The sequence below is a fragment of the Mytilus galloprovincialis genome, chromosome 4 (genome assembly GCF_965363235.1).
Source record: "Mytilus galloprovincialis chromosome 4, xbMytGall1.hap1.1, whole genome shotgun sequence".
Classification (NCBI taxonomy): domain Eukaryota; kingdom Metazoa; phylum Mollusca; class Bivalvia; order Mytilida; family Mytilidae; genus Mytilus; species Mytilus galloprovincialis.
In genome coordinates, this window is record NC_134841.1 from 59,636,368 (window position 1) to 59,660,541 (window position 24,174).

At 31.6% G+C, this 24,174-nt stretch overlaps 2 protein-coding genes across 3 annotated transcripts in view; one reads left to right on the forward strand and one right to left on the reverse strand.

The window, feature by feature from the left end:
• The window catches only part of LOC143072574 (acid-sensing ion channel 1A-like), a 33,480-nt gene extending 15,331 nt beyond the window's left edge, over window positions 1–18,149 (forward strand). The window contains exons 2-10 of the mRNA XM_076247583.1: window positions 2,347–2,578; window positions 3,527–3,633; window positions 4,470–4,633; window positions 6,829–7,045; window positions 8,099–8,165; window positions 9,984–10,041; window positions 11,454–11,518; window positions 12,048–12,126; window positions 16,043–18,149. Coding sequence (XP_076103698.1) covers window positions 2,347–2,578; window positions 3,527–3,633; window positions 4,470–4,633; window positions 6,829–7,045; window positions 8,099–8,165; window positions 9,984–10,041; window positions 11,454–11,518; window positions 12,048–12,126; window positions 16,043–16,246 — 1,193 coding nt within the window. The 3' untranslated portion in view covers window positions 16,247–18,149. The remainder of the gene's footprint in view (window positions 1–2,346; window positions 2,579–3,526; window positions 3,634–4,469; window positions 4,634–6,828; window positions 7,046–8,098; window positions 8,166–9,983; window positions 10,042–11,453; window positions 11,519–12,047; window positions 12,127–16,042) is intronic.
• Window positions 18,150–19,337: 1,188 nt separating this feature from the next.
• Window positions 19,338–23,569, reverse strand: LOC143072576 (uncharacterized). Of its 2 annotated transcripts, XR_012977241.1 has the most exons (4): window positions 23,530–23,569; window positions 22,320–22,376; window positions 21,361–21,417; window positions 19,338–19,552 (listed from the first exon to the last, which is right to left on the reverse strand). XR_012977241.1 is itself a non-coding variant. In XM_076247585.1 (3 exons), the coding sequence occupies exons 1-3, from the start codon at window positions 22,435–22,437 to the stop codon at window positions 19,404–19,406; spliced, it is 324 nt and encodes a 107-aa protein (XP_076103700.1). In that variant the 5' UTR covers window positions 22,438–22,451; the 3' UTR covers window positions 19,338–19,403. The 2 variants fall into 2 exon arrangements, 1 of the variants encoding a protein (XP_076103700.1); XM_076247585.1 differs by lacking the exon at window positions 23,530–23,569 and having other exon boundaries at window positions 22,320–22,451.
• Between the last annotated feature and the right edge of the window lie 605 nt (window positions 23,570–24,174).

Here is a 24,174-nt window from a genome sequence, read left to right on the forward strand (position 1 = left end):
TGATCTTCGAGTTTGGCTGTCCCTATGGTATCTTACGCCCCTCTTTTTATGAACCGGAGTTATATAAAAGAACGCCTGACCTTTTTTTTCTATAAAAAGCCTGCATCGGAAGATACTAAGAACTTGTTGATTAATATTCCGTATCAAATTCACAAAAAAATACATGATGATGCTGCCTTCATACAATTGAGAGAAGTTAGGCTAGCTATAAAACTAAGTTTAATCCACAGTTTTCTACATATAGAAACGCCAGTACCAAGTCAGAAATATGACAGTTGTTTTCTATGTTGTGTCATGTGTACTAATCTTTGTCTGTTTGTATTCTTTTTTTAGCAATGGCGTTGGCAGTTTATTTTCGATATATGAGTTTGAATGTCCTTCTGTTATCTTTCGCCCCTCTTTTTTTAATAATATATACTTGCTCAGCAAAAATGGACCGTTCTCCTTACTCTGAAACATACAAATGAACCACAATTTAAAAACAAACACCTACAAGACAAAGTTCAGAGGTTTAGACAGGTGCAAAACATTTGGCGTTGCTAAAAACGTTACGCGAATTCCCAACCAACCCCTATACCTCTAGCCCGATGTCGGACTAGATAACATAAGAAACTAAGCAAAATGGCAAAGATCGACATAAATTAACAAAAAGACCTATATCAGTTACTGACATACCAGCATCATACCTTAATTGAACTGATTGTGTCTTCTTTATATGAAAATCAAGCACAATCTGTTCCTCTAGTAGTTTCCTCTAGTATATCATACTCTCATAAAATAAAGAGAACTTCTCCCGTGTCATGCCGACAACTGGTTTTAGAATTAATATATGTATTTCCATTGTGCAGTTATTTGTTATAACATTACGTATTTGATTATAATTAACTCTTCAACACACACACACACACACACACACACAGATGACTTATTCATAATTATGTGTATGTTATAAACTTTGAGTAAAAAGAGGGCAATACTTTTATATCTGTACTTTGCAAATATTTATCCTTTTCTACGAGTTTACCAATGTAAATGCTACATTATATCTTCGGCCTCATATCTTGACTTACATCTAAACATTGACAATGAGGGTCGGTTGAAAACAAAACTTTACGACAAAAGAGATGATTTCAGCTTTTCAATTGTGAACTTTCCATTTCTAAGTAGCAACATTCCAGCAGCACCTGTATAAGGGGTATATCTCTCCCAATTGATACGATATTCCCGTGTTTGCATTTCCTATCATGATTTTCTTGATAGAGGGTTGCTGCTCACAAGGAAGCTATTAAACCAAGAGTTCCAAATGGTGAAGTTGAAATCATCCCCTCGTAAATTTTACGGACGCCATCACGAGTTGGTTGACCGTTATGGAATAACCGTTTCACAAATGATATCGGATATGTTCCTTACGTCGTAACTACAATCCCCTTCCCTTTCATGAATGTGACCTACCGAATTAGACTATTTACCGGATTTGTTATCACATAAGCAACACGACGGGTGCTGCATGTGGAGCAGGATCTGCTTACCCTTCCGGAGCATCTGAGATCACCCCTAGTTTTTTGATGGGGTTTGTGTTGTTTATTCTTTAGTTTTCTTTGTTGTGTCGTGTGTGCTGTTGTTTGTTTGTCTTTTTCATTTTTAGCCATGGCGTTGTTAGTTTGTTTTAGATTTATGAGTTTGACTGTCCCTTTGGTATCTTTTTTTTTTGGGTCTCTTTTATACCAACTCCGCTAATCAAAAGATCATAAACCAATCCGTCGACTAAGCTACTATAACTTAAAGTCGAGTAATGCCTTTTTCGACGGCTCTATATTTGGTTGTTAAATGGACACGATAACTTTTTGTGTGTGAAGGAAACATTCATGTAACATTTCTTTTAGTGTCTCGTGTTGGTTTTTATACGAGGGACTTGTTTTCATTTTAATTCAAGCTTTTCTTCATTTTCAAGTTGATAATTTCTCCAAAACTTCATAAATATAAGCATTATTTTATGTAAGTGTGGGTCCTCAATGCTCTTCAACTTTGTACTTGTTTGGCTTTATAACTTTATAATTTCGAACTGAGCGTCACTGATGAGTCTTATGTAGACGAAACGCGCGTCTGGCGTATTAAATTATAATCCTGGTACCTTTGATAACTATTTACTAAGAATTGAATGCATAAAAAAAGGTTTCTATCAAAATGTTGTGTGATTTTATCTGTGTGCTACTCATTTTGTTTCAAATATAAATTACATGATATAAGAGGCAATAAATGTGTCATGCTTTCTTTTCTGTTATTTACATTATAAGTACACTCATTCAAAATTCATAGATTAAAATTGCCCATAATTTTGTTTTTCAGATACTTATGTAATGTCACAGATGAAGAATAATAGCATTAATGTATGGTCTGCTCTTTCTGACCCAGTCACCGCGGCGGCTTTCTATAAAACGGAAGATCAGGAAATGGTTGCCACATTTGGTTATGCCACAATTGCCGCAAACATGGACCAATCTGAACTTAAATCATACGGTCATCAAATAGAAGATTTTCTTGTTTCATGCAGGTTTCGGGGAATGCCATGTTCTCCACAGTAAGTTTTAACTTGTTTATTTAAAATATAATAATAATGATATGAAAATACGAGTTATCTGATATTATTAAGCAAGTCATTCCTCGTGCTTAATATGCATGGACATGTGGAATGAAACCTTTCCCAAGCTGAAACTATAACTGTGAATAAGTAAATTTTCATTCAATTTAAGGGGTTTCTTATTTATTGAAAGAACTTTAATAAAGGCATATTAAAAATAGTTTTAATTAAAGTATTTACCCAACTATTTCAAAGTAACACCATTTTAAAAGATTGATATAAGTTGACAGTATATGAATAAAGAAATTTTAATTTTTGGTTTACCTTTATTTCACTTTCAATATTGACATTCTTTTCCTTTAAATAATTGAACACGCACAATTCATGCGATATCCATCTCTAGCTAAAGGGTTACATTGAAATTCACATGAATACGTTTTCAACGTGGTCGATTTCATCAATGTTTCTTAGATTATTTTGACAAAATTAAACGATACTGGCTGCTTAAAGCGAATTATTATTTCATTATTTCCCTTTCATTAATGATTGAACAAACAAAAAAAATCATATTTTATATTTTTAATATATGTCGTAGCCTTTTATGCTAACCGATTGATTGAAAGTAAGTAAGTTTGAACTATCTAAAAATGGTATATATGTTTCGCAGAACCTCGTTGTAATAGTAACATATGAAGCTCTAACAATGGGCTATATTAAATATCATGCGTCAGCATAATATATGCACACAAAAACTAAACGAATAAAATATAAAGGAATGAAGCATAAGAAAGCAAAAGACAAAAAACACAAAAAAGGCAGAGAAGACAGATTTCGACATAAGAAACACCAATGTAGATCAAATAAATCCAAATACTAAATAAATTCTGAATTGCTCTGTTCAGTTCGTGCAATTATTGTTACAGATTTATGTATTTTCATTTTTTTCAGGAATTTTACGTTCGTCCCGAACGTAAAGTATGGAAATTGTTTCACGTTTAATGCATTTAACAACAGTCAAGATCCACTGTACAGTACATACTCGGGGCCATTAATGGGTAATGATTATAATAAAATTGAAACTCAGATATGTCATTGATAGAGTTACATTTTTTTAAACTGATGTATATACCAACCGCAGTCAAAAGGCCACTGATAGTAAGTTACAAAAACATTATTTTCAGCATTCGAAAACTATCACTTCTTTAAAATACATTTTTATCCGATTCCAAATATGTTAACATAAAGATTTTTAAATCAATCAATTACGTTTGTATGTACAAAACACGAGAGTTACATTTAAAAAAAAAATTAGATCTATCTTTAATATAGCTCAAGATCAAGAATGCTCAAATTTTTTTTATTAGAGTCTTGTGCTACTCAAGAATAGGTTCTATCAGATATATTTTAATAATTACGAAATGAATGATGATAAAATATCTCAAACGTTTTAAAACAAAAAGTAAACTTATTACCTCAAGTGATTATGTATGAAATACTAAGATGCAACAAATAGATAATTTTAAAATTAGATACGTTAAATGTTTATAATGGTTTAACAATGTTCTATATATTGAATTGAGAAAAGGAATGTTACACAAAAATAAACCCTGCAGCATTAAGATTGAGGAACGAAACTGATGTTCCTTTAAAATCGAGGAAAAAACATTGGGCGTTCCCTTTTTGTAAATGTTATCTTAAACCTTTTTGCATTTTGTTTGTTTTTTGATTTTCGAATATTTCAAAATTTACAGTTTTCGTTTTAAGATATTTTGATCTGTTTTTATGTATGTTTTGGTAGAACATATTTGATTACAATCTGAGGTGACAAAAGATTACAAATCTTAGTTTTCCTTTAATGTTTTTAAACAACACGGCCAACCTTTACTTTTAGGACTTTCGCTAGAACTGAACGTACAACAGTATGAGTACATGCCGGCTCTTGCTCAAGATGCAGCGGTTCGTGTTCTAGTTCACACTCGGGGAACCTTTCCCGCTCTAGAAGACGATGGTTTTTCAATTCCAGTTGGATTTATGACATCAGTTGGACTTAAAGTGGTAAGAAGCCCTTGGTTTGTTTTAATGTTTGGTCTATGACAGTTAATATCAACTGTTATTGCTGTGTCTCTTGAGAAATTATAGACACAATTTGCATTTAATTATAAACGATTGTGTTTTCAAATCACCAATTTACATACTTGCACGCATAGTGCTATTTCTGGGTACATCTATTGAATATAAAATTATGAAAATATCACAGTTGTTATCTATTCGTTTCATGTGTTTGAACTTTTGATATTACCATTTAAATAGGGACTTTCCGTATTGAATTTTTCTCAGAGTTCTGTATTCTCGTTATTTTAATTTTCATATTCTTTACCTAAACAAGTTTTATTCCAAGTAACATATAATTTGTAATCAAAATGACGTAGAAGGTTTTCAAGTCATGAAAAAATTAAATAAAAAAGATGTATTTTACGCATAAACTATTACTTTACTAAACTCATCAAAGATACCTGGCTTATAATTTTGCACATCATTAGAGTTTTCGTCTACAAAAAACATGCGTGAAATAAGAATTAATAAGCCAATTAAAGTTTGATATAACCATTTTTTTTCATCAATGGACATTCTGTAGATTATGCAAATATTGGTTAACGATTTCAAAAAGTATACAAAAATCATGAAAATCCCCAAAATAATACATTTCGGCTAAAAATGTGTCTCTTATAATTTTGAAAACAATAAAATCTGTTAGAACTTCTAGCAATGCTCCTTGGTAATAACAATAATGTTTGACAAGTTTGTTCAAAAATATTTCGCAATGAAATAATTAATTTAAAAAAAATGATAAAATTTTGAACAATTATTTATCATTACCAAAGAAAACATCAATACAACACTAATTGGACATCAAACTGACATATCAATCGAAGTACTGATCAGAGAGAAAAAAGTAAATTGATATGTTTGTGTTTAATTAAGAACCGACATTATCTAATCAAACCATATTATTTGTATTTGATATCTCAACTTAACCGTTCTATAGCTAACAAATGAATAATACTAAAAAAGGTTTAATCATGTCCATTGTCATTCGGGTCTACTCATTAGAAGTAATATAGGATGGCCTATTTAGACACGATCTCAAGTTTATCGAGTACAACAACAGAATTAAAATAGGAGCTTTTAATTATAATGAAAGAGTTATTTCCTGCGTTTTGAAAGAGCTTTTTAATTGTTATTCCAACCATAAAATGAAAAAAAATAGTGATATCCATATTTCTTTTTGTTATTATATTTTCAATAATGGTTGTTGACTTTGTAAGAACAATCACATTAATTTTATTAGGAACTGTGCTACTAAGTGCTACCTGATAGTTATTTTAATTTGTCGTTCCAGAAATACTGAAAAATAACCTATATGAAACATTGTTTAATTATATAATGTCATACCAAGAACCTAATTCAGGTCACTTAAAGTTAGCTCAAAATTGCCTTTGTTAATGTGGTTTTTTTTGTTGGTTCTGGCTGACATCTGCTATGCGCATCTGGTGTAAGAAATTGTTTCCGTTAATTTTATTCTGTCTGTTACATACTTGATATTTACTTCAACGTTGTTTGCGGTTAATTTAAACATTTTTCCTGCTTGCGACATCCTTTTCATTTTTGCGCGAAATAATAACCACGAAAAATGTAATTAGCGCAGAAGGACTCCTTTCGTAGTAAATACGGGTTATTATGTTTATCCAACATTTGATAATTAGACTAAAACAATATTAGTGATTAGGGGGTCTTCATAAAGACTGTCAGTTTATTATTTAGCTGTAATTCACCTGTATACGTTCTAAACTAACATTTTGTAAAAAGGAGTGTTTTTTTAAGATATAGATTAAATCAAAATATATTTGTATGTTTTTCTATAATAATTGGGTTTCGGCCGATTATAACCAGAAAATGTGATGTAGATATTTTAATTCGTATTTGAATTACAACATTATAAAGCTATTCAACAGAAAAATTCAAAAACACTTTAAAATTCCAAATTTTGAAGAAAAAAACAGAATTTCTGCGGATGAACTAGCCAACTCCAGGTCCGTTCTGAATAAATAATAATCCCCAACTTTCAAGATTTTCGATCGTAATGATCGCAATTCTTTGTTAATTGTAGTTTTCACTTCTAGTGAGTGTTTTTGATGAAGGTTGTAATTCCAGAAAAAAGTAATTCTTCACTTTCGGTTTCAAATTTACAGACAGAAATTACCCGATTAACGCCACCTCATGCATCTTGTGCAACGGAAGGGACAATTGAAAATTTGTATCAAACAAGATATGGAGTAATCTACGAAAAATCAACTTGTACAAAAACTTGTCAACAAAATATTTGGAAACAAAAATGTGGGTGTGTTGTTCCTTTATATGAAAAACCGGAGAATTCATCGGTCTGCGACTGTATGAATCACGAGGAACGTAAGTACATATATATCATTACTAGCATCTTTGCCCTGATAGTTACGCGAAAACAAACTTTAAATTCGTGAAGAAAAATTACTACTACCGTGGCTCTACATTTTTTACAGGTTTAATTCTTTTTATTCATGACGGGAAGTTTTTTCTCATGACGTGCTTTTTTTAGAGATTAAGTAGAGATTTTCACCCATGTCTACTCACAAATTTCTAAAAGAACAAATGTCCAGCCAATAGAATGTGAAAAACAAATAGCTCATTTTGCACATATTTTAAAGATAAACAATTCATCAAAACATTTTCAATAGTTGTCATAATGCTTATCAACCAAACGTTACATATGGTTTATAGGTATAGGAACACCCCATAAACCACCACACAGATAAGAGTTGGCTTTAATTCATTGTAAACGGGGACTTAAAAAAATGAAACCGATTCAAACTGTTTCAATCTGTTGTTATAAACACGCTCTGTAAAAATCACAAGGACAACTTGGTTGTAGTCTATGCATTTTTTCGTCAAATTTTAAACTAACAAAATCAGTAATCGAATTTGACGCATAGTGTTAGCGGGATATCTCATTAGCGTAGTGGAGCTAGCTGTATTATGAAGAATATCAACAACTGAAAAAAGATTTAAAGTACAAAAAATTATATGCAGGCTAAAATTTTTCAGAATAATTTTGGTATTCCCTTTTCAAAATAAGAATCTCGGTAGGTAAAATACGTTGAAAAGTTGAATTCTTTTACATTAAAAAGAAATGATAAATCTAAAACCTCAGTTGATCACATTGAACAACAGAAGACGGATGGCATCTTTTTTTTAACATGAAAAAGAAAATCAGGAATTTCATCATAGAATATTACTTCCGCCTATAATGTTTTAGATCGAAAAATTCCTAATCACTGTCCAAATTATTTGTTTGCAAAGTAAAAGTGTCATTTCATAATTATGAAATTTCATAAAAAAATCTCTTGTATATGATACGCAGTTCTCTTCTCTAACCTCATTTTGATTACATATCTTCATTTGCTGTATCGTATTTTTTTTTTACAGAGGCTTGTCTTTGGGAAAAGATGGATCAAATGCAAGAATGTGAACTCATGTGTCCAAATCCGTGCATGTATGTATCTGTATAACAGGGATATTTATCAAACGAATACTGGTAGTGTTTTTATGAATTTCACTGACCTTTTCAGAAAGTTTTATTAGAACGTTTTTATTTTTTATTTCGAAGCCATCTTAAACAATATTTCGTTCGTTATTTCCATGAGATTTTCTCTCATCTATTTTTATTTATTGTGTAGGTTTCATTGTATTTGTCACAAAACACGGTATGATATTTACGGGTGCCATATGGGAAGCAGGATCTACTTACCCCTGCAGAGCACTAATTACATGCAGTTGTTGGGGTTTGTGTTTGCTACGTATTTGGTTTACTAGGTTGTGTTTTAATTTCATTTTTTGTCTGTTGGTCTCTTTTTCTCCTTTTTTTCAGCCATGCCATTTTATTAGTTTATAAGTTTCATTAGTTCATTTTTGACTTATGAGTTTGCATGCCCCTCTGGCGTCTTTTGCCTCTCTTTTATATTTATTTTGATAAACGTAAATTGAAGCAGGATCTGCTTACCTTTCCAGAGCATCTTAGATCACCTTTTATATTGCATTTTGTGTACTATTGTTGGTCCTTGTTTGTTTTTGTTATTTTTGTCTGGCGTTGTCAGTTTGTTTTCAACTTATGAGTTTGAAAATCCGCTTACTAACTTTCTCTTTTCTTTTTGTTTTAATAAATCCTTCCAATAAAGGCTATTAGAAATAGTGGACAAATACTGACGTATGAATACATATCTTGAATCAATTGATGGAATTAATTGTTTTTTTAACTTCTATAGAAGAAAAGAAAAATGCTTACAGACGTCTTTTTAGAAATGTGTTCCCTACACTAGATTTTCCTATTTACATTTGATAGTGACTTTCATTTTGAAACTGTTATCTTAAATTGATAGTTTAGCATTTTTGATTTCATGACGTGCTTTTCTGGATTTAGCATTTTTGATTTCATGACGTGCTTTTCTGGATTTATCTTCATCAAGAACTCCAAAATTTTAATACTAGTAGTTGAATGCCAATGATGTATTTTGAGCTATAAAAAGACTTAAAAGAACCTAAAGCAAAGACAAATTCATCTAAAGTCATCTGCGCCTGAGGGAGTTAGAATCTGAGTTTCTTTTTAAGTTGTTAATTCATAAACGGACAATTTTAGAAAACTGTAAGCAAGCAATTAAGAAGCAAAAGATTTAAACCTATAGATCATTTCATTTGTCGTTAAAATGTTCATTTACGTGAAAGTGGGGGTGGCACTTAAACTGTAGTTTTTCCCCTGATTTTTATGTTATTATCAACTAATGTGTATGCTATATAAACGATTCCATTAGCAAACCAGGAGCCTCAAGTCATTTTCATATCATCATCAGAGATGCGATGGATACCAAAGGGACATTCAAACTCATAAGTTTAAATAGACTGACAATGTAATGACTATCAAAGAAAATGGCGAACAGACAAACAACACTTCACACAACACAACACATAAAAAAACAAAGACTGATTAACACGTATCCGAACAAAAACTGAGGTCGATCAACTAAACCTTTTCTTTCCCAAATCATGGTAGCTTATCTAGAGTACATGTATACGTTTGAACATCTTGATTGTAATTCTTACTTACACAGTGATTTCAAATTGAAGATAAACTAAGTGCTTCATACCTAGTTAAGATAAATGGCTTAATGATATATAGTGTTCGTCTCTAATTTGATTTTTGAAATCTTGATATTTCGATTGATGCTTCGGTCAATTAAGAGCGGCCTTATTTAATAACTATCCTAACCAGTTAAAGATTTTTTATAACCTTATTCAAGTATATCTTAACACATTATAGAGAAAAGAAGTTCGAGCCACTGATATCCATGGGAACCTGGCCCAGTAAACATTACGAGGTAAATTTTTACAGCTGTTTTACTTGAATTGTACGTAAATACAGTAGACATAGCTCTTCATTAGAAAAAAATAATCATCGAGGACACTTTCAATAGATATTTGTGATTACAGAAAGTCGTTATTTTCAGTTTAAAGAATAAGCCGATTTCATAAACAATGTGTGCTTATAAAAGAACTTTGATAGATAATAATAATGGGAATAAATTTTAACACCCGTCTATAACTTAGTAAATGCGAAGAGAGACAACCGTAATACCATCAGAAGTAAGCTGAAAATCCGAAACCGACGAAAATCACGGAGAGGTTAGACGAGATTCATTTAGATTCCGCATTATTCCCAAATTAAACCACAACTACAGTTTGCAATTTACCTTAATCATATTTAGGATGCGGATGTATTGATTGATTTGACTGAAAAAAATTGAGAACCAACTTACAACAACATGTGTCTGCGGTTCATTTTAGTGATTTATAACGTTTTTTAAAATTGGAATGGGGTGTATAATATCATCATTCGTGTATCGCATTTTATACAGTTTAACCAAAGACAAGGAGGAAAAATATACATAGCAAAAGAAATAATGTAAAATAACATTACAGAAGGTGTGGTTTCATCATTTCGTAAAATGGTTGTATATCAAATACCGAACACACACACTTATCAATCTGACAACAGAATACTTACGTAAATCGCCATTTTTTGTAACATAAAGAGAGAAAGAAAAATACACAATACACAATAGTGGGTGACATACTATAAGATACAGGTATTTATGTTCAAACCTTTCGATTATAGGAAGACATTTACCAATGTTTAATTTAAGTAAAAATCTCTTTTTCATCCAAAATAGAAGCCACAGGCGAAACCTACAACTCGTTTTTCGTCAATTGAACACTTTCTATATACCGACCGACATTTAAAAGATATAATAAGCATATGTTCTTCAACAATAAGCAGACTTCTTTACAATATACTAACTCTTAATCGCCCAAGGCTAACTGTTTTAAATCCCAAAGATTTTGTTTCGTTCTGTCTGTAAAAATGATCTGTAAACATTCTGCTTCATATGAGTACAACATTAAGTCAGTAAGAGTGCACAGTTAGCACCCATCGGATGACTGACTATCAGTTGAAGTATTATTTTCCCAAACTAAAAAAACTGTCGATAAAAAATGCCAGTATTTTGACATGTTTATCTTCGTTCAATACAACTGAATAAAAGTATATGTTTTAGTCATCTTAGGTAAACATCTTTGATCATTTTCGTGCATGAAAAACGGGCCAATAATTTCTGACACTATTGTCTTGGTAAAAAGGGATTACATTTATTATAAAAATTGATAATAAAAGAAATGTTGGAGTGTAATGTCAAAGGATTTAAATTTTTCTTTTTCTTTATTTATAAAACAGGATTATTTAGACTATAAAATTCAACATTCAAGTTTGGATTTCATGGGAGATGATAAAATCGACAGGTAATTACTTTTTTATCGCTAAATTGTTAAATATTAGTAGTAAACAAAAGTACATGGAGTAAGAACTTTCTAAAATTGATACATAACAAAAACAAAAACCCTATATCTATTAAAGGCAATTCCAAATAAACACAAGTAAATTTCAAATTAAAATTGATGTGATGAATTGACAGATGTTTGGGGATACCAGTTGATATAACATTTACAATAATACATTTACAATGATTGTGCTATATTCTAAATTATGTATCAACCAGGGAAAGATAACATAAGAAAACTATTTTCGATATTTTCATTGGCCTTATTTTATTTTATAATGTTCACCTCTTTATTTTTAAAAGAAAAACGAACGATATCAGCAAAATGACATTCATAATCATAAGTCGAAAATGAACTGCGTACTCATAAAAGTTGCGTTATGTATTTTCTGAATAAACAGTGATCACAATGATTGTATATATCGACCCTGAAACGCACACTGCCATAAACTATAAACAATCATAGTTTATCTTTGCTTTTTGTATTTAAGCGATGACAACTTAGCAAAAGTGGAAGTTTATTTCCGTGAAATGATGTATGAGACCATTGAACAACAGAAAGCTTATGAGGTTCGTTCGATATTATGTAAAATATTCCGCTTGGATTGTAAAATTTTGATAACTATTGTAAAACATATTGTGTAAAATTTGTATGATAACATTTTATATTGCTTCTAATAAGATTTATCAGAATCATAGGATTCAAATCTATGTTTAGACTTCAGCCATCTTTTCCTTAGGTAAAAAAATAAGTTACCGATATTTGAATTATAAAATAGTTATCAAAGGTACCAGGATTATAACTTTTTACGCCAGACGCGCGTTTCGTCTACATAAGACTCATCAGTGACGCTCATATCAAAACAGTTAAAAGTCAACAAGTACAAAGTTGAAGAGCATTGAGGACCAAAATTCAAAAAAGTTGTGCCAAATACGGCGAAGGTAATCTACTCCTTGGATAAAAAAAATCCTTAGTTTTTCGATAAATTCAAAGTTTTGTAAATGGGAAATTTATAAAAATGACCATTTAATTGATATTTATGTCAACACAGAAGTGCTGACTACTGGGCTGGTGATACCCTCGGGGAGGAAACGTCCACCAGCAGTGGCATCGACCCAGTGGTGTAAAATAGTTTTCAAAGGTACCAGGATTATAATTGTCCAAACGCGCGTTTCGTCTACAAAGGACTAATCAGTGACGCTCACTGTACAAAGTTGAAGAGCATTGAGGACCAAAATTCCAAAAAGTTGTGCCAAAATACGCCTAAGGTAATCTACTCCTGGGATAAGAAAATCCATCAGATTTCGTCAGATTCAATATTCATCAGAGGAACCTTAATTATACTTTTAAAGAAACTACTGCACTTCTTACATCGCGATGACCTTGGGGTCATTTCGATGTACTGCTATCGCCTAAATTTCCATTAATGCAAAAATTATGCAAACTACTTTTGGGATTTTGACCGATCTATGAACATGATAAGTACGCGCACATAACTATTTTTTGTTAATTAATAATATGAAGATGTTTCGTAGTATATATGAATATGTAAGTAAAAATCATTGATTATATCAATGCACACGTACCGACAGTCTGGGAACCTGACACAATATTCTCAATATTGTAAGCGGACTTCTGGTTCGAATAAATATAATTTGCGGGAAAATATGAATGGTTACTTGTATCCAAACTTTTAGGAAAATCGAATTTTTACAGAAAAGTTTCCGCTATGAACTTGCATTGCACTATCACAAGCAGACTAATAGAATAGAATGATATACAAATGGATGGAAATCATATACATGTGACTGTTATTTTAATATGATATAACAACAAGTCAGTATGATTTGTATCACAACAACATAATAGTTATTACGGTAAAGTTGAATTCCTGTCATTTATTCGTTATCCACACACGAACTTGTCGCAGAAAAAAAAATAATTATCTGTACATTAATCTCAGTTTCAGGTAAAGAGATATGTGATTTTTTTCTGAGACAAGTGCTTTTGACCGCCCACAAGAACTTGTGGTCATCCGATTTTCAGTACTTCAGTACTTTGATAATTTCGGTCTACGAAGAAATAACAAAAAAATGTAATGCACAATGAACAACCTGCGTGAATATTAAAATTCATTCATTATAATGAAATTTGAAGTTCTATTTTTAAGGTGTAAATCACGCAAAAAAGTTGATTACGTCACGGTCACATGTCAAATTAGTATCTATGAGCTGATAGACAAATAATTTTCAACCAGTAAGAAGAAATGTTACTTCAAAATTGAATATATGTGATCATCGATGTAGTAATCCTATTGATTTATAAAACTCAGAGTAAAAGTGCTATGCGTATTCTGTTTTGTTTGTGAAAGTATTTTTATTATCTGACTCATCCTCCCATTTGATTGCGTTTATTGAATTGTGTATTTTTTTGTGCAATAAGAGTGTTCAAAACGGTCAAAATGAGTAGTGACGAAGTTGTCGAATCTATATTTCGCGTTTATCTGACTACTAGTAATTGATGGCGACTCCGAATAGATGTCTAGTCCATGACCATTATTTTATTGCAGTAAAATTTAAAACTAATTGACTGTGATACTGACACTACAATGTGATTCCTGACTGATAAGTTATATTTTGAACCATACGAAGATAATTAAGGTTAACGTTATTTACTTATTTGTGAGGTCAAATATTTTGTTGGTACAATCCATACTTCCTTAAATTCAAAATGAAATAAAGATTTAGCACAGTAACATGTACGTCAGATTCGTGTCTTATAAATACACAGTAATCGTTTGATACCCCCCGCGGGAAAAATATTGACGACAAAAGATAACTCCAATTGTCTGATGGTAATAAAAAGTTAAATGACAAAAAAAACGAACTCCGAGGAAAAATAAAAACAGAAATTCCTTAATTAAATGGCAAAATCAAAAGCTCAAACACATCAAACGAATGAATAACAACTGTCATATTCCTGACTTGGTACAGGCATTTTCTTATGAAGAAAATGATGGATTAATCGTGATTATATAGCTAGCTTAACCTCTCATTTGTATGACAGTTGCATTAAATTCCATTTTATTGACGACGTTGTGCGAACAAAACAAACAGACATATATAGGTAAATTTGTTAAAAATAGGGGTACAGCAGTAAATTGTATATCATTACCCATTCAATTGATACAATCATTGCAGATATTAAAAAGGTATTTAAATTTTCCCTACAAATAACATCACATAACCTATATGTTAACTTACAATAATTTATTTGTAGAATGTGTTGTGCACTTTTTGTCTTTTCGTTTTTTTCTTCTTATACATCTTAGTTTTTTTTCTTGATATCTTACCCCTGTACGTTGAGAGAAATTATTCTATAAGTAGTTTGTTCGAAGAACCTAATTATCAAGGTTGTTTAGTGAACTAGTGTTTTCCTAATAATCAAATGGTTCAACCAAACACTGCCAAGCTGCCGACCAAAGATGAAGGCATTCTATGGTAGCAAACACATTAAGAAGTTTAGTTTCGCATTATGGGCATGGTGCATTTTTTAAATATGAAAGTTTTTGTACAATAACATTGATTTTTAGATAATTGAAGAATAATATAGCCTTCTTAGTTGGTTTATATGAACATTTAGATTGTTTTAGCATGTTTTATAGGCCATTTCTTGATTTATAGTCCGTATCTTCCTATCCGTATCACCCATAGGTTCATGAATTATTTCACGCTGGATCTTTCAATTATATTTAATGAAAAAAACGAGCAGGAATGTATATGAACTCTTTTGAACCTCTTGATATATATATGTGTCTATGGTTTCAGGAAAGGTATCACTGTAAATGATTGAAATTTTCCTTTGGACCAAATTTTGGAGACTTTTGTTACATGTTTACCACCCTATTTGCAATATTTTGTATCAAATAAATGCAGATTGTTGCCATGGTTACACCAACAAGAGAATAAATTTCACTATTTTAACCACTATAAATCAAATCTATGGAAGATTTTCTTTCTGTTCATATACACATGCATAACACAAATATAAAGCCTTATTTGTTAGAAAGGAAGGGAAAGAGGGTGTTTAAAAATTATGAGTGTCAATTTTAAGTTTTTTCCTAACTGTGTATTGCTAACTATTCACTAGGGAAAGTGTGAATTTTGTATGACGAACGGACGGATGTTATATAGAGTGACGTAGAATAAAAGATTGTGTAGCAGCGTTTCAGTTACCCTTGCTATAATGTTATCTCTGTTGACACTATTCTCCGAATTGATCATTTATATCTATATCTCGACAATATCAATATAAGTGACAATGAGATAACTATCTACCAGATTCCAAATGACGTGGCTGTAAGCAACTAGAAACTACCGTACGACCTTAAACAATGAGCAAATGTATATCATAAAGTAAGCTATAATACAATTGTACTATTTTGCTGTGCTTAAATTTAAGTTCGTGTTTAAATTTATTCTTTAGTCACAGAATTTGATCTCAGATGTCGGTGGACAGCTCGGACTGTGGCTAGGATTGTCAGCCGTTACAATTGGAGAGATGTTCGAGTTTATCATGGCAATTTTCAAAGCAGTCACAGCAAAGGCAGTACGTCGACGGAACAGAGAAACAGCTGTCGAGTCTTTGGAAGATTGTCACCGCAGACTGTCATTACAGGAATTTAAATGAATTTCAAAAGTTTAATAACATGTTGTTGTTAAGTATACGATAAACTAGAATATGAAAGTGTGAATATATTTGAATTCTATTTATAACCAGCTAATGATGAATATTGGCTCTTCAAATTTCAACAATGTTTATAAACATTATTGCTATTTTTATATCTACTATATTGAATCTTTGACGTCATACAACAATCATTTTTAGCTCACCTGGCCCGAAGGGCCAAGTGAGCTTTTCCCAACACTTTGCGTCCGTCGTCGTCCGTCGTCATCCGTCGTCGTTAACTTTTACAAAATTCTTCTCCTCTGAAACTACTGGGCCAAATTAAACCAAACATGGCCACAATCATCATTGGGGTATCTAGTTTACAAAATGTGTGGCGTGACCCCGCCAACCAACCGAGATGGCCGCCATAGCTAAAAATAGAACATAGGGGTAAAATGCAGTTTTTGGCTTATAACTCAAAAACCAAAGCATTTAGAGTAAATCTGACGTGGGGTAAAATTGTTTATCAGGTCAAGATCTATCTGCCCTGAAATTTTCAGATGAATCAGACAACCCGTTGTTGGGTTGCTGCCCCTGAATATGTAATTTTAAGGAAATTTTGCTGTTTTTGGTTATTATCTTGAATATTGTTATAGATAGAGATAAACTGTAAACAGCAATAATGTTCAGCAAAGTAAGATTTACAAATAAGTCAACATGACCGAAATGGTCAATTGACCCCTTTAGGAGTTATTGCCCTTTATAGTCAATTTTTAACCATTTTTCGTAAATCTTAGTAATCTATTACAAAAATTCTTCTCCTCTGAAACTGCATGGCCAAAATAATCCAAACTTGGCCACAATCATCTTTGGGGTATCTAGTTTAAAAAATGTGTGGCGTGACCCGGCCAACCAACCAAGATGGCCGCCATGGCTAAAAATAGAACATAGAGGTGGAATGTAGATTTTGGCTTATAACTCTGAAACCAAAGCATTTAGAGCAAATCTGACATGGGGGTAAAATTGTTCATCAAGTGAAAATGTATCAGCCCTGAAATTTTCAGATGAATCAGACAACCTGTTGTTGGGTTGCTGCCCCTGAATATGCCATTTTAATGAAATTTTGCAGATTTTGGTTATTATCTTGAATATTATTATAGATAAAGATAAACTGTAAACAGCAATAATGTTCAGCAAAGTAAGATTTACAAATAAGGCAACATAACCGAAATGGTCAGTTGACCCCTTTAGGAGTTATTGCCCTTTATAGTCGATTTTTAACCATTTTTCGTAAATCTTAGTAATCTATTACAAAAATCTTCTCCTCTGAAACTACATGGCCAAATTAATCCAAACTTGGCCACAATCATCTTTGGGCATCTAGTTTAAAAATGTGTGGTGTGACCTGGCCATTCAACCAAAATGGCTGCCACGGCTAATAATAGAACATAGGGGTAAAATGCAGTTTTTGGCTTATAACTCAAAAACCGAAGCATTAAGAGAAAATCTGACAGGGTTTAATTGTTTATCAGGTCAAGATCTATCTGCCCTGATGTTTTCACATGGATCGGACAACCCGTTGTTAGGTTACTGTCCTGAATTGGTAATTTTAAGGAAATTTTGCCGTTTTTTGTTATTATCTTGAATATTATTATAGATAGAGATAACCTGTATACAGCAATAACGTTCATTAAAATAAGATCTACAAATAAGTTTACTTGACCAAAATAGTCAATTGACCCCTTAAGGAGTTATTGCCCTTTATAGTTAATTTTTAACATTTTTCATAAATTTTTGTAAATTTTTAGAAAATATTTTCCACTGTAATTACTGGGCCAAGTTCATTATAGATAGAGATAATTGTAGCAACAAGAATGTTCAGTAAAGTAAGATCTACAAACACATCACTATCACCAAAACACAATTATGTCATGAATTTATCCGTGTCCATTGTTTAATATGCACAAGACCAAGGTGAGCGACACAGGCTCTTTAGAGCCTCTAGTTTTCTTTGTAGCGTCAGACATATTTCATATTATCGTGAAAACTTTAATGGAACCTTTGCCATGTCAAGTTATGGTGAACACATAGCACATTAAGGTGCATTATATTTTGAAACCCATGAAGTTTTTTCCAAAGTTGTATTATGAAATGTTCGTCAGGCAACCCATTATATATCAATATATACCTTTCCGATTCTAGCAGCTATTTATACAGCTAAACCCTTATCTCTGTGTAAACAGTTCGTATACAAGTTTTGAGAAATGTCATCCTACTAAGTGTTTTGATTTTGCAGACGCTTTTATTTTTTATTATATTTCATATGTTATGCATTTTTTACTCAAAATGACCATATTATTGATTTTATCTAATATTTTAAACGTGTTTTGTTTGTTGAACGTCACATACAAATCTACATTTTTATATTTTTAAAACAATACTTTCTATCAAGTTGAAAGCTATTCGACCTATGCGTGGTTTTTTAAAAGATACAATAGTTATCAAAGGTACCAGGATTATAATTTAGTACGCCAGATGCGCGTTTCGTCTACATAAGACTCATCAGTGACGCTCATATAAATATGCTTTGGGATGTTTTTGCACAGAAGAAAGGAATAATGTATATATTCAAATTATAGTAGAAACCCCCGTTTTGTATAACACAATTTATAAACAGATGCCAAGTATGTTGTACGTTTTTATGCCATGAGAAAAAATCACAATGTACGTTTTTAGAGATTTTTTGTTAGGAATTTCAAATAGACAAAAAAAAAACCACTGTCAGTCAAAGAATTCAGCTAAATGGTTATCTTAAAAATATGAACAGGTCGACCATCATAATCACATTTCATCGGCAAGTGAAGAGTACTAATCTAGCTAATCGTTGACTTTTTCATACAAAAGCCATTCTGAATGATCCTTAATACTTTAAATGTAAATATTTGCTTTCAAGAGTGTTGATAAATTTGGTCTCCTACTTGTTAAATTGTAAGAATCTTAAGCTGTTATCACTTGAAATATATGTCTTATTTTTCTTTTTTTTCTTTTTTAATATGTGAATTAAAGATAACAAGTTATTAGGGAATATATATCAGAAAGAAAAAAGTATTCGTGAAAGAAGATTTACACACATTTTTATTTGCGATGAAAGATCATTAAAGGATCCTTGGATAGTTAACTAGTAATCAAGACATTCGTCGCAGCAACACCAACTATTGTCTACACAATTTCCTTTCTTACATCCCTTATGTTTCAAGCAATTTGCAGTGCATAATTGCGGTGCAAATCCACAGTCAAAGGCATAGTAGCAATTAAAAGGTCCACAACCTGAAAAAGAACGCATTTTTTTTTAATTCATGTCTATCAATTGTTCAAAATCGAGCTTGAGTTGTTTCGTAATCGGATAATTTATTTACAGAGGTATAGAATGAAATACAAAGTTGCATTTTTTAAGTAATAAACAGTTTTAGTTTTGGTATTACTTTTTCGTATGTCTAATATATTGTTAAAAACAAAAAAAGCAAATCTGTTTCCATAATTATATATATACTTTATGTGGCTTTGAGGCAGGTATGATTCGACTTCTATTGATTTTTTTTCTAATGTAAGGTTTAAAATGGCAAATGTTGTGTGTGAAATTCAAAAGTATCACAACAATAATTTGACTGGAACTTATTTTGAAATAACACATCAAATTATGCCCAATCCAATACAAGTGTGCAGATGTGAATTTCTTTATCATTTTCCAGAACGATTTTTGAAAATGTGCCTAAACTTGTGAAGACTTTTATGCACCTTTTGAAAAACTCTAGACGTTCTAAAAAAAATTTCTGAAGAGATTATATAAAAAAGAACCAAAGATACTGCTTCTCATAAAATTGGAATATGATATAATATAACTTTTACAGCTATCGTATTGCAACAACACGTGCATAGATATATGGTAGATCTTTACTTTGTGTTACCTGTGAAGAACACATTCCGGATTGTCATGTTTTTTTTTTATCAAGATATCAACTTGGAGTCAAAATCAATCATTTTATCAAAAGTTAATTTTCAAAAAGGATAAAGATAATAAAGTTTGAATCCTTCCATTACTTTGTGCTTCGTTTTTCAAAAATGTTGGATATATAACGAATGGGACTCAATATCGATGATTCGCTGCTTACCGAAACAAATATCATCAAAATTTAATTGTTATAAATTTTCAACCATTTATGTACATACATTATTGGAATGAACTATTCTAAAATTGAAAATGGAAATAGGGGGATGTATCAAATAGACAACAACCTAACCAAAGGGCAGAAAACCGCTCAATGACGCCAATTGGTCTTCAACACAGCGATAAAATCCCCCAACCGGAGGAGGAATTCAGTTGGCCCCAGAAACAAAATGTGTACTACTTCAGTGAAAATGGACGTCACACTAAACTCCAAAACATCAAATGAACCAAAATTTAAAAAACAATAAATACCAGACTAACAACATATACTTATGATTTGAGACATATTCAGCGAGGAAGTAAAGCAATTTAAAAATTACATTGAATTAAACACATTTACACACCACGAACAGCTTAAACTGTTTTCTCAATACAACAGTTTATAAAGGGACAGTATACCAATGTGTATGCACCATATGTGCATTTCAACAATTAATGTACTTACAGTGATTCTCCAGGGATAAATATTAAAATCCAAAATTTTAAGTTGAAAATCTCATCGAAACCAAAAGTATCCAAAACGGTATACCCGAGACAGGCAATTATCAAGTATTTCAATAATAGGCTTCAGGCTGGGTTTTTTTTATTATCAAATGCATGTTCATAACCTATCAAAAGCACTGTCTCAACATGTCTATTTATTAAACTATTATCGAAAGCGCTGAATAAATCTCGTTCCTATTTGGGCTAGTGATTGATCTTTTCAGTGTTCTGTGTTGTTTTCATGTGCACATGTCTCTTGAATTTGACTTTTTAAACGCATGATATTATACCTTTGAGACAGCTATGTTTTGCTTTCGTCTAGTTTGTATTTTATATTTTTATTTTACGACTGTGACATCTATAACATTAAGCAGTTAAACTCTTTACACTCTTCCATTTTTTTTTACACAATCAAAATTTTTCTTACCTTTAGAAGTTGTATACTTTGTTCCAGATTTATTAACTGGTGAATAAACTTTTTTCGCTGCAAAAAGTAAAATGTAAAAAGTAAAATCACAAAAATACTGAACTCAAAGGAATATCTAATCGGTAAGTCCATAACCACATGGCAAAATCAAATGACAAAACACATCAAAAACGAATGGACAAGAACTGTCATATTCCCGACTTGGTATAGGCATTTTCAAATGTAGTAAATGGTGGATTTAACCTGGTTTTATAGCGCTAAACCTCTCACTTTGATGACAGTCTCATCAAATTCCGTTATATTTTCAATGATGCGTGAACTAAACAGACATAACAAATAAAACAGTCAAAATATGGGTACAGCAGTCATCATCGGGTAACAATTTTAAAGGGAACAATTTAACAGAACACAAAAACATCTATCTACAAACACACATTCATTGATTCGCGTGTCTGACGTCAGAAAATTTTATACATATATTTGTCGTAAAATGGACTCAACAAATCATAAAATGGTCTTACGGAGATACAAATTTATTCGTCGAGGTCAGAAACAAACAAAAAAGTTCAACGCAAAACCTTGGTTAACACCACACAGCAAGCTTTAAATGGCACAAAATGACTAGGATGAAACAATTCAAAAAGCAAAACCAACAGCCTTCATTAAAAAAGCGCGAGACGAGAACATCTATGATCCATACAAACAAACGACAACTTCACAACAAAGTTTTGACTTAGGAAAGGTGCATAAAATGCAGCGGGTTTGGACATTTTAACATGCGCCAACCTTCATCCTGCTTCTTAGCCAGTAGTGCAACATATTACATCATAAAATATCAATTGAAATGGCAAAACCGTGACATCAAATATCATCTAAATAACAAGTTTTCGTCATTCCACAAAAAATGATACATTATACGATAATATATAAATCTTCAGTAGCGTACTAATTCAACTTACCAGACGCATCTTTAATTATTTTTGATGCTTTATATCCTTCTGGGTATTCAGTTTTATCTGTAAGACAAAACAGTGTGAGTACATTACAATTGCATAAAATGTTGAAAATTGCAAACATTCTATTTAAACAATTATAACATTCGATACAAAAGCCTTTTATCGATGTTCAAATCGCAATATTCCATTACGAAGATGCAAATCAGGGTAAAAATCAAAAGCGTGTGGAAATCGCATGAACTCCAACACAAGCGAGACTAGGTGCGTCAAGCATATCTTGTATCTCAATCTTTTCATTGTTGATTTTGCGTATGATTATATTAGTAGTTTCACAGTTATTCTTAGGCTCGGTTTTCAATGATTATGAAAAAGATACGAGTTATCTAGAGGAAGGTGTCATTAGCCGTTTTTTAAATCGTGCAATATGACTCCATTTCTAACGTCCATTATGAAATTTGGTTGTCTACAATGGAAGAGGGAGACCATGTTTAAATTCTAATCGGATCATGCAACAGATCTATGGTTGACAGTGAGCATCTCATTTTTTGATAAAGCTGTAGCGTGTGTTTCATGTGCAACTCGTGCACGCCTTTATTCAATTCAATTAATGTATACATTTTTGAATGATCTCATGCAGACTAGTTACAATAGACATAGAAATAGAAATATTTTTATTCAGGAATTAAAAACAAATGCTGTTAGTAATGAATAAGAAAAATACTTAAACTATTGTGTCGAAAGATAACTTGTGAATCATAATGGGTCGTCTAAAGTAAAATGCAGAATTTCATGTATGAACAAATTTTATTCAAACTGATTTTTACTGAAAAACTTAGCTGAATGTGAGATAGCAATCATTCTAGCAACCAAAGAGTTAAAAAAAATATGCAGCATACGCTCGCCTGCAGTATGCCTTAAATCATTAGGTCTAGTTACGTACTAGAATCTTTTTTGATAAGTAAAGAATTTTCAGCGTTTGGTTTCATTGAAAGTATAAAGTATCAACAAATGGATACAGCTTTATGGGTAATGGTCCGATAAACACGTGTAAACATATCTATCTTCACGACACCATGCACAAAACAATCAACACAGAATCAAGAAATTTGATATTGTAATTACGGTGAATCTTGATGCATAAGACAGAATAGTAAAAACAAATTGTTTGGTAACACCGAGCTAAAATTAGATTTATTATGAAAATCAAGCTCACCATCATACTTTTCTTCAGATGTATATACTGCTGGTTTATCTAAATCAAATACAGAAATTTAACATAAGCTTGTAAAATGTTAAATAGTTATCAAAGGATTATAATTTTATACGCCAGACGCGCGTTTCGTCTTCATAAGACTCATCCATGACGCTCTTATCAAAATAGTTATAAAGGCAAACAATTACAATGTTGACGAGCATTGAGACCCAAAATTTCAAAAAGCTGTGCCAAATACGGCTAAGGTTAAATGCATTATCGAAAAATTACAAACAACAATTATATGGTAGAAAATTATTATTACACACAAAAATTTATCGTATTGCTTATAAAAACAAAAAAAGACTTGGATGTTTGTCGTCTTATTCTTTTAGTCATAGTGTTGCCTGTCGTTGTGTGGTCTTTAATCACACTACGTTATCTTCTCCCTTATCCTTCAAAAATATATTGTAAAAAAGTATTGACATACATGCAATAGTAAAACTGTAAATGTTGACACTCGTTAGAACTGAAATGGTTTTTATAGTAATTTTGAAGTTATCCATTATAGGCTAGCACAACATTAATGGAACTTTTCATCCACCAGAAAACTTATTTAGATGTTTCTGCCTGTTTCATAATTCATCGTTTCGTCAGTTTGAATCA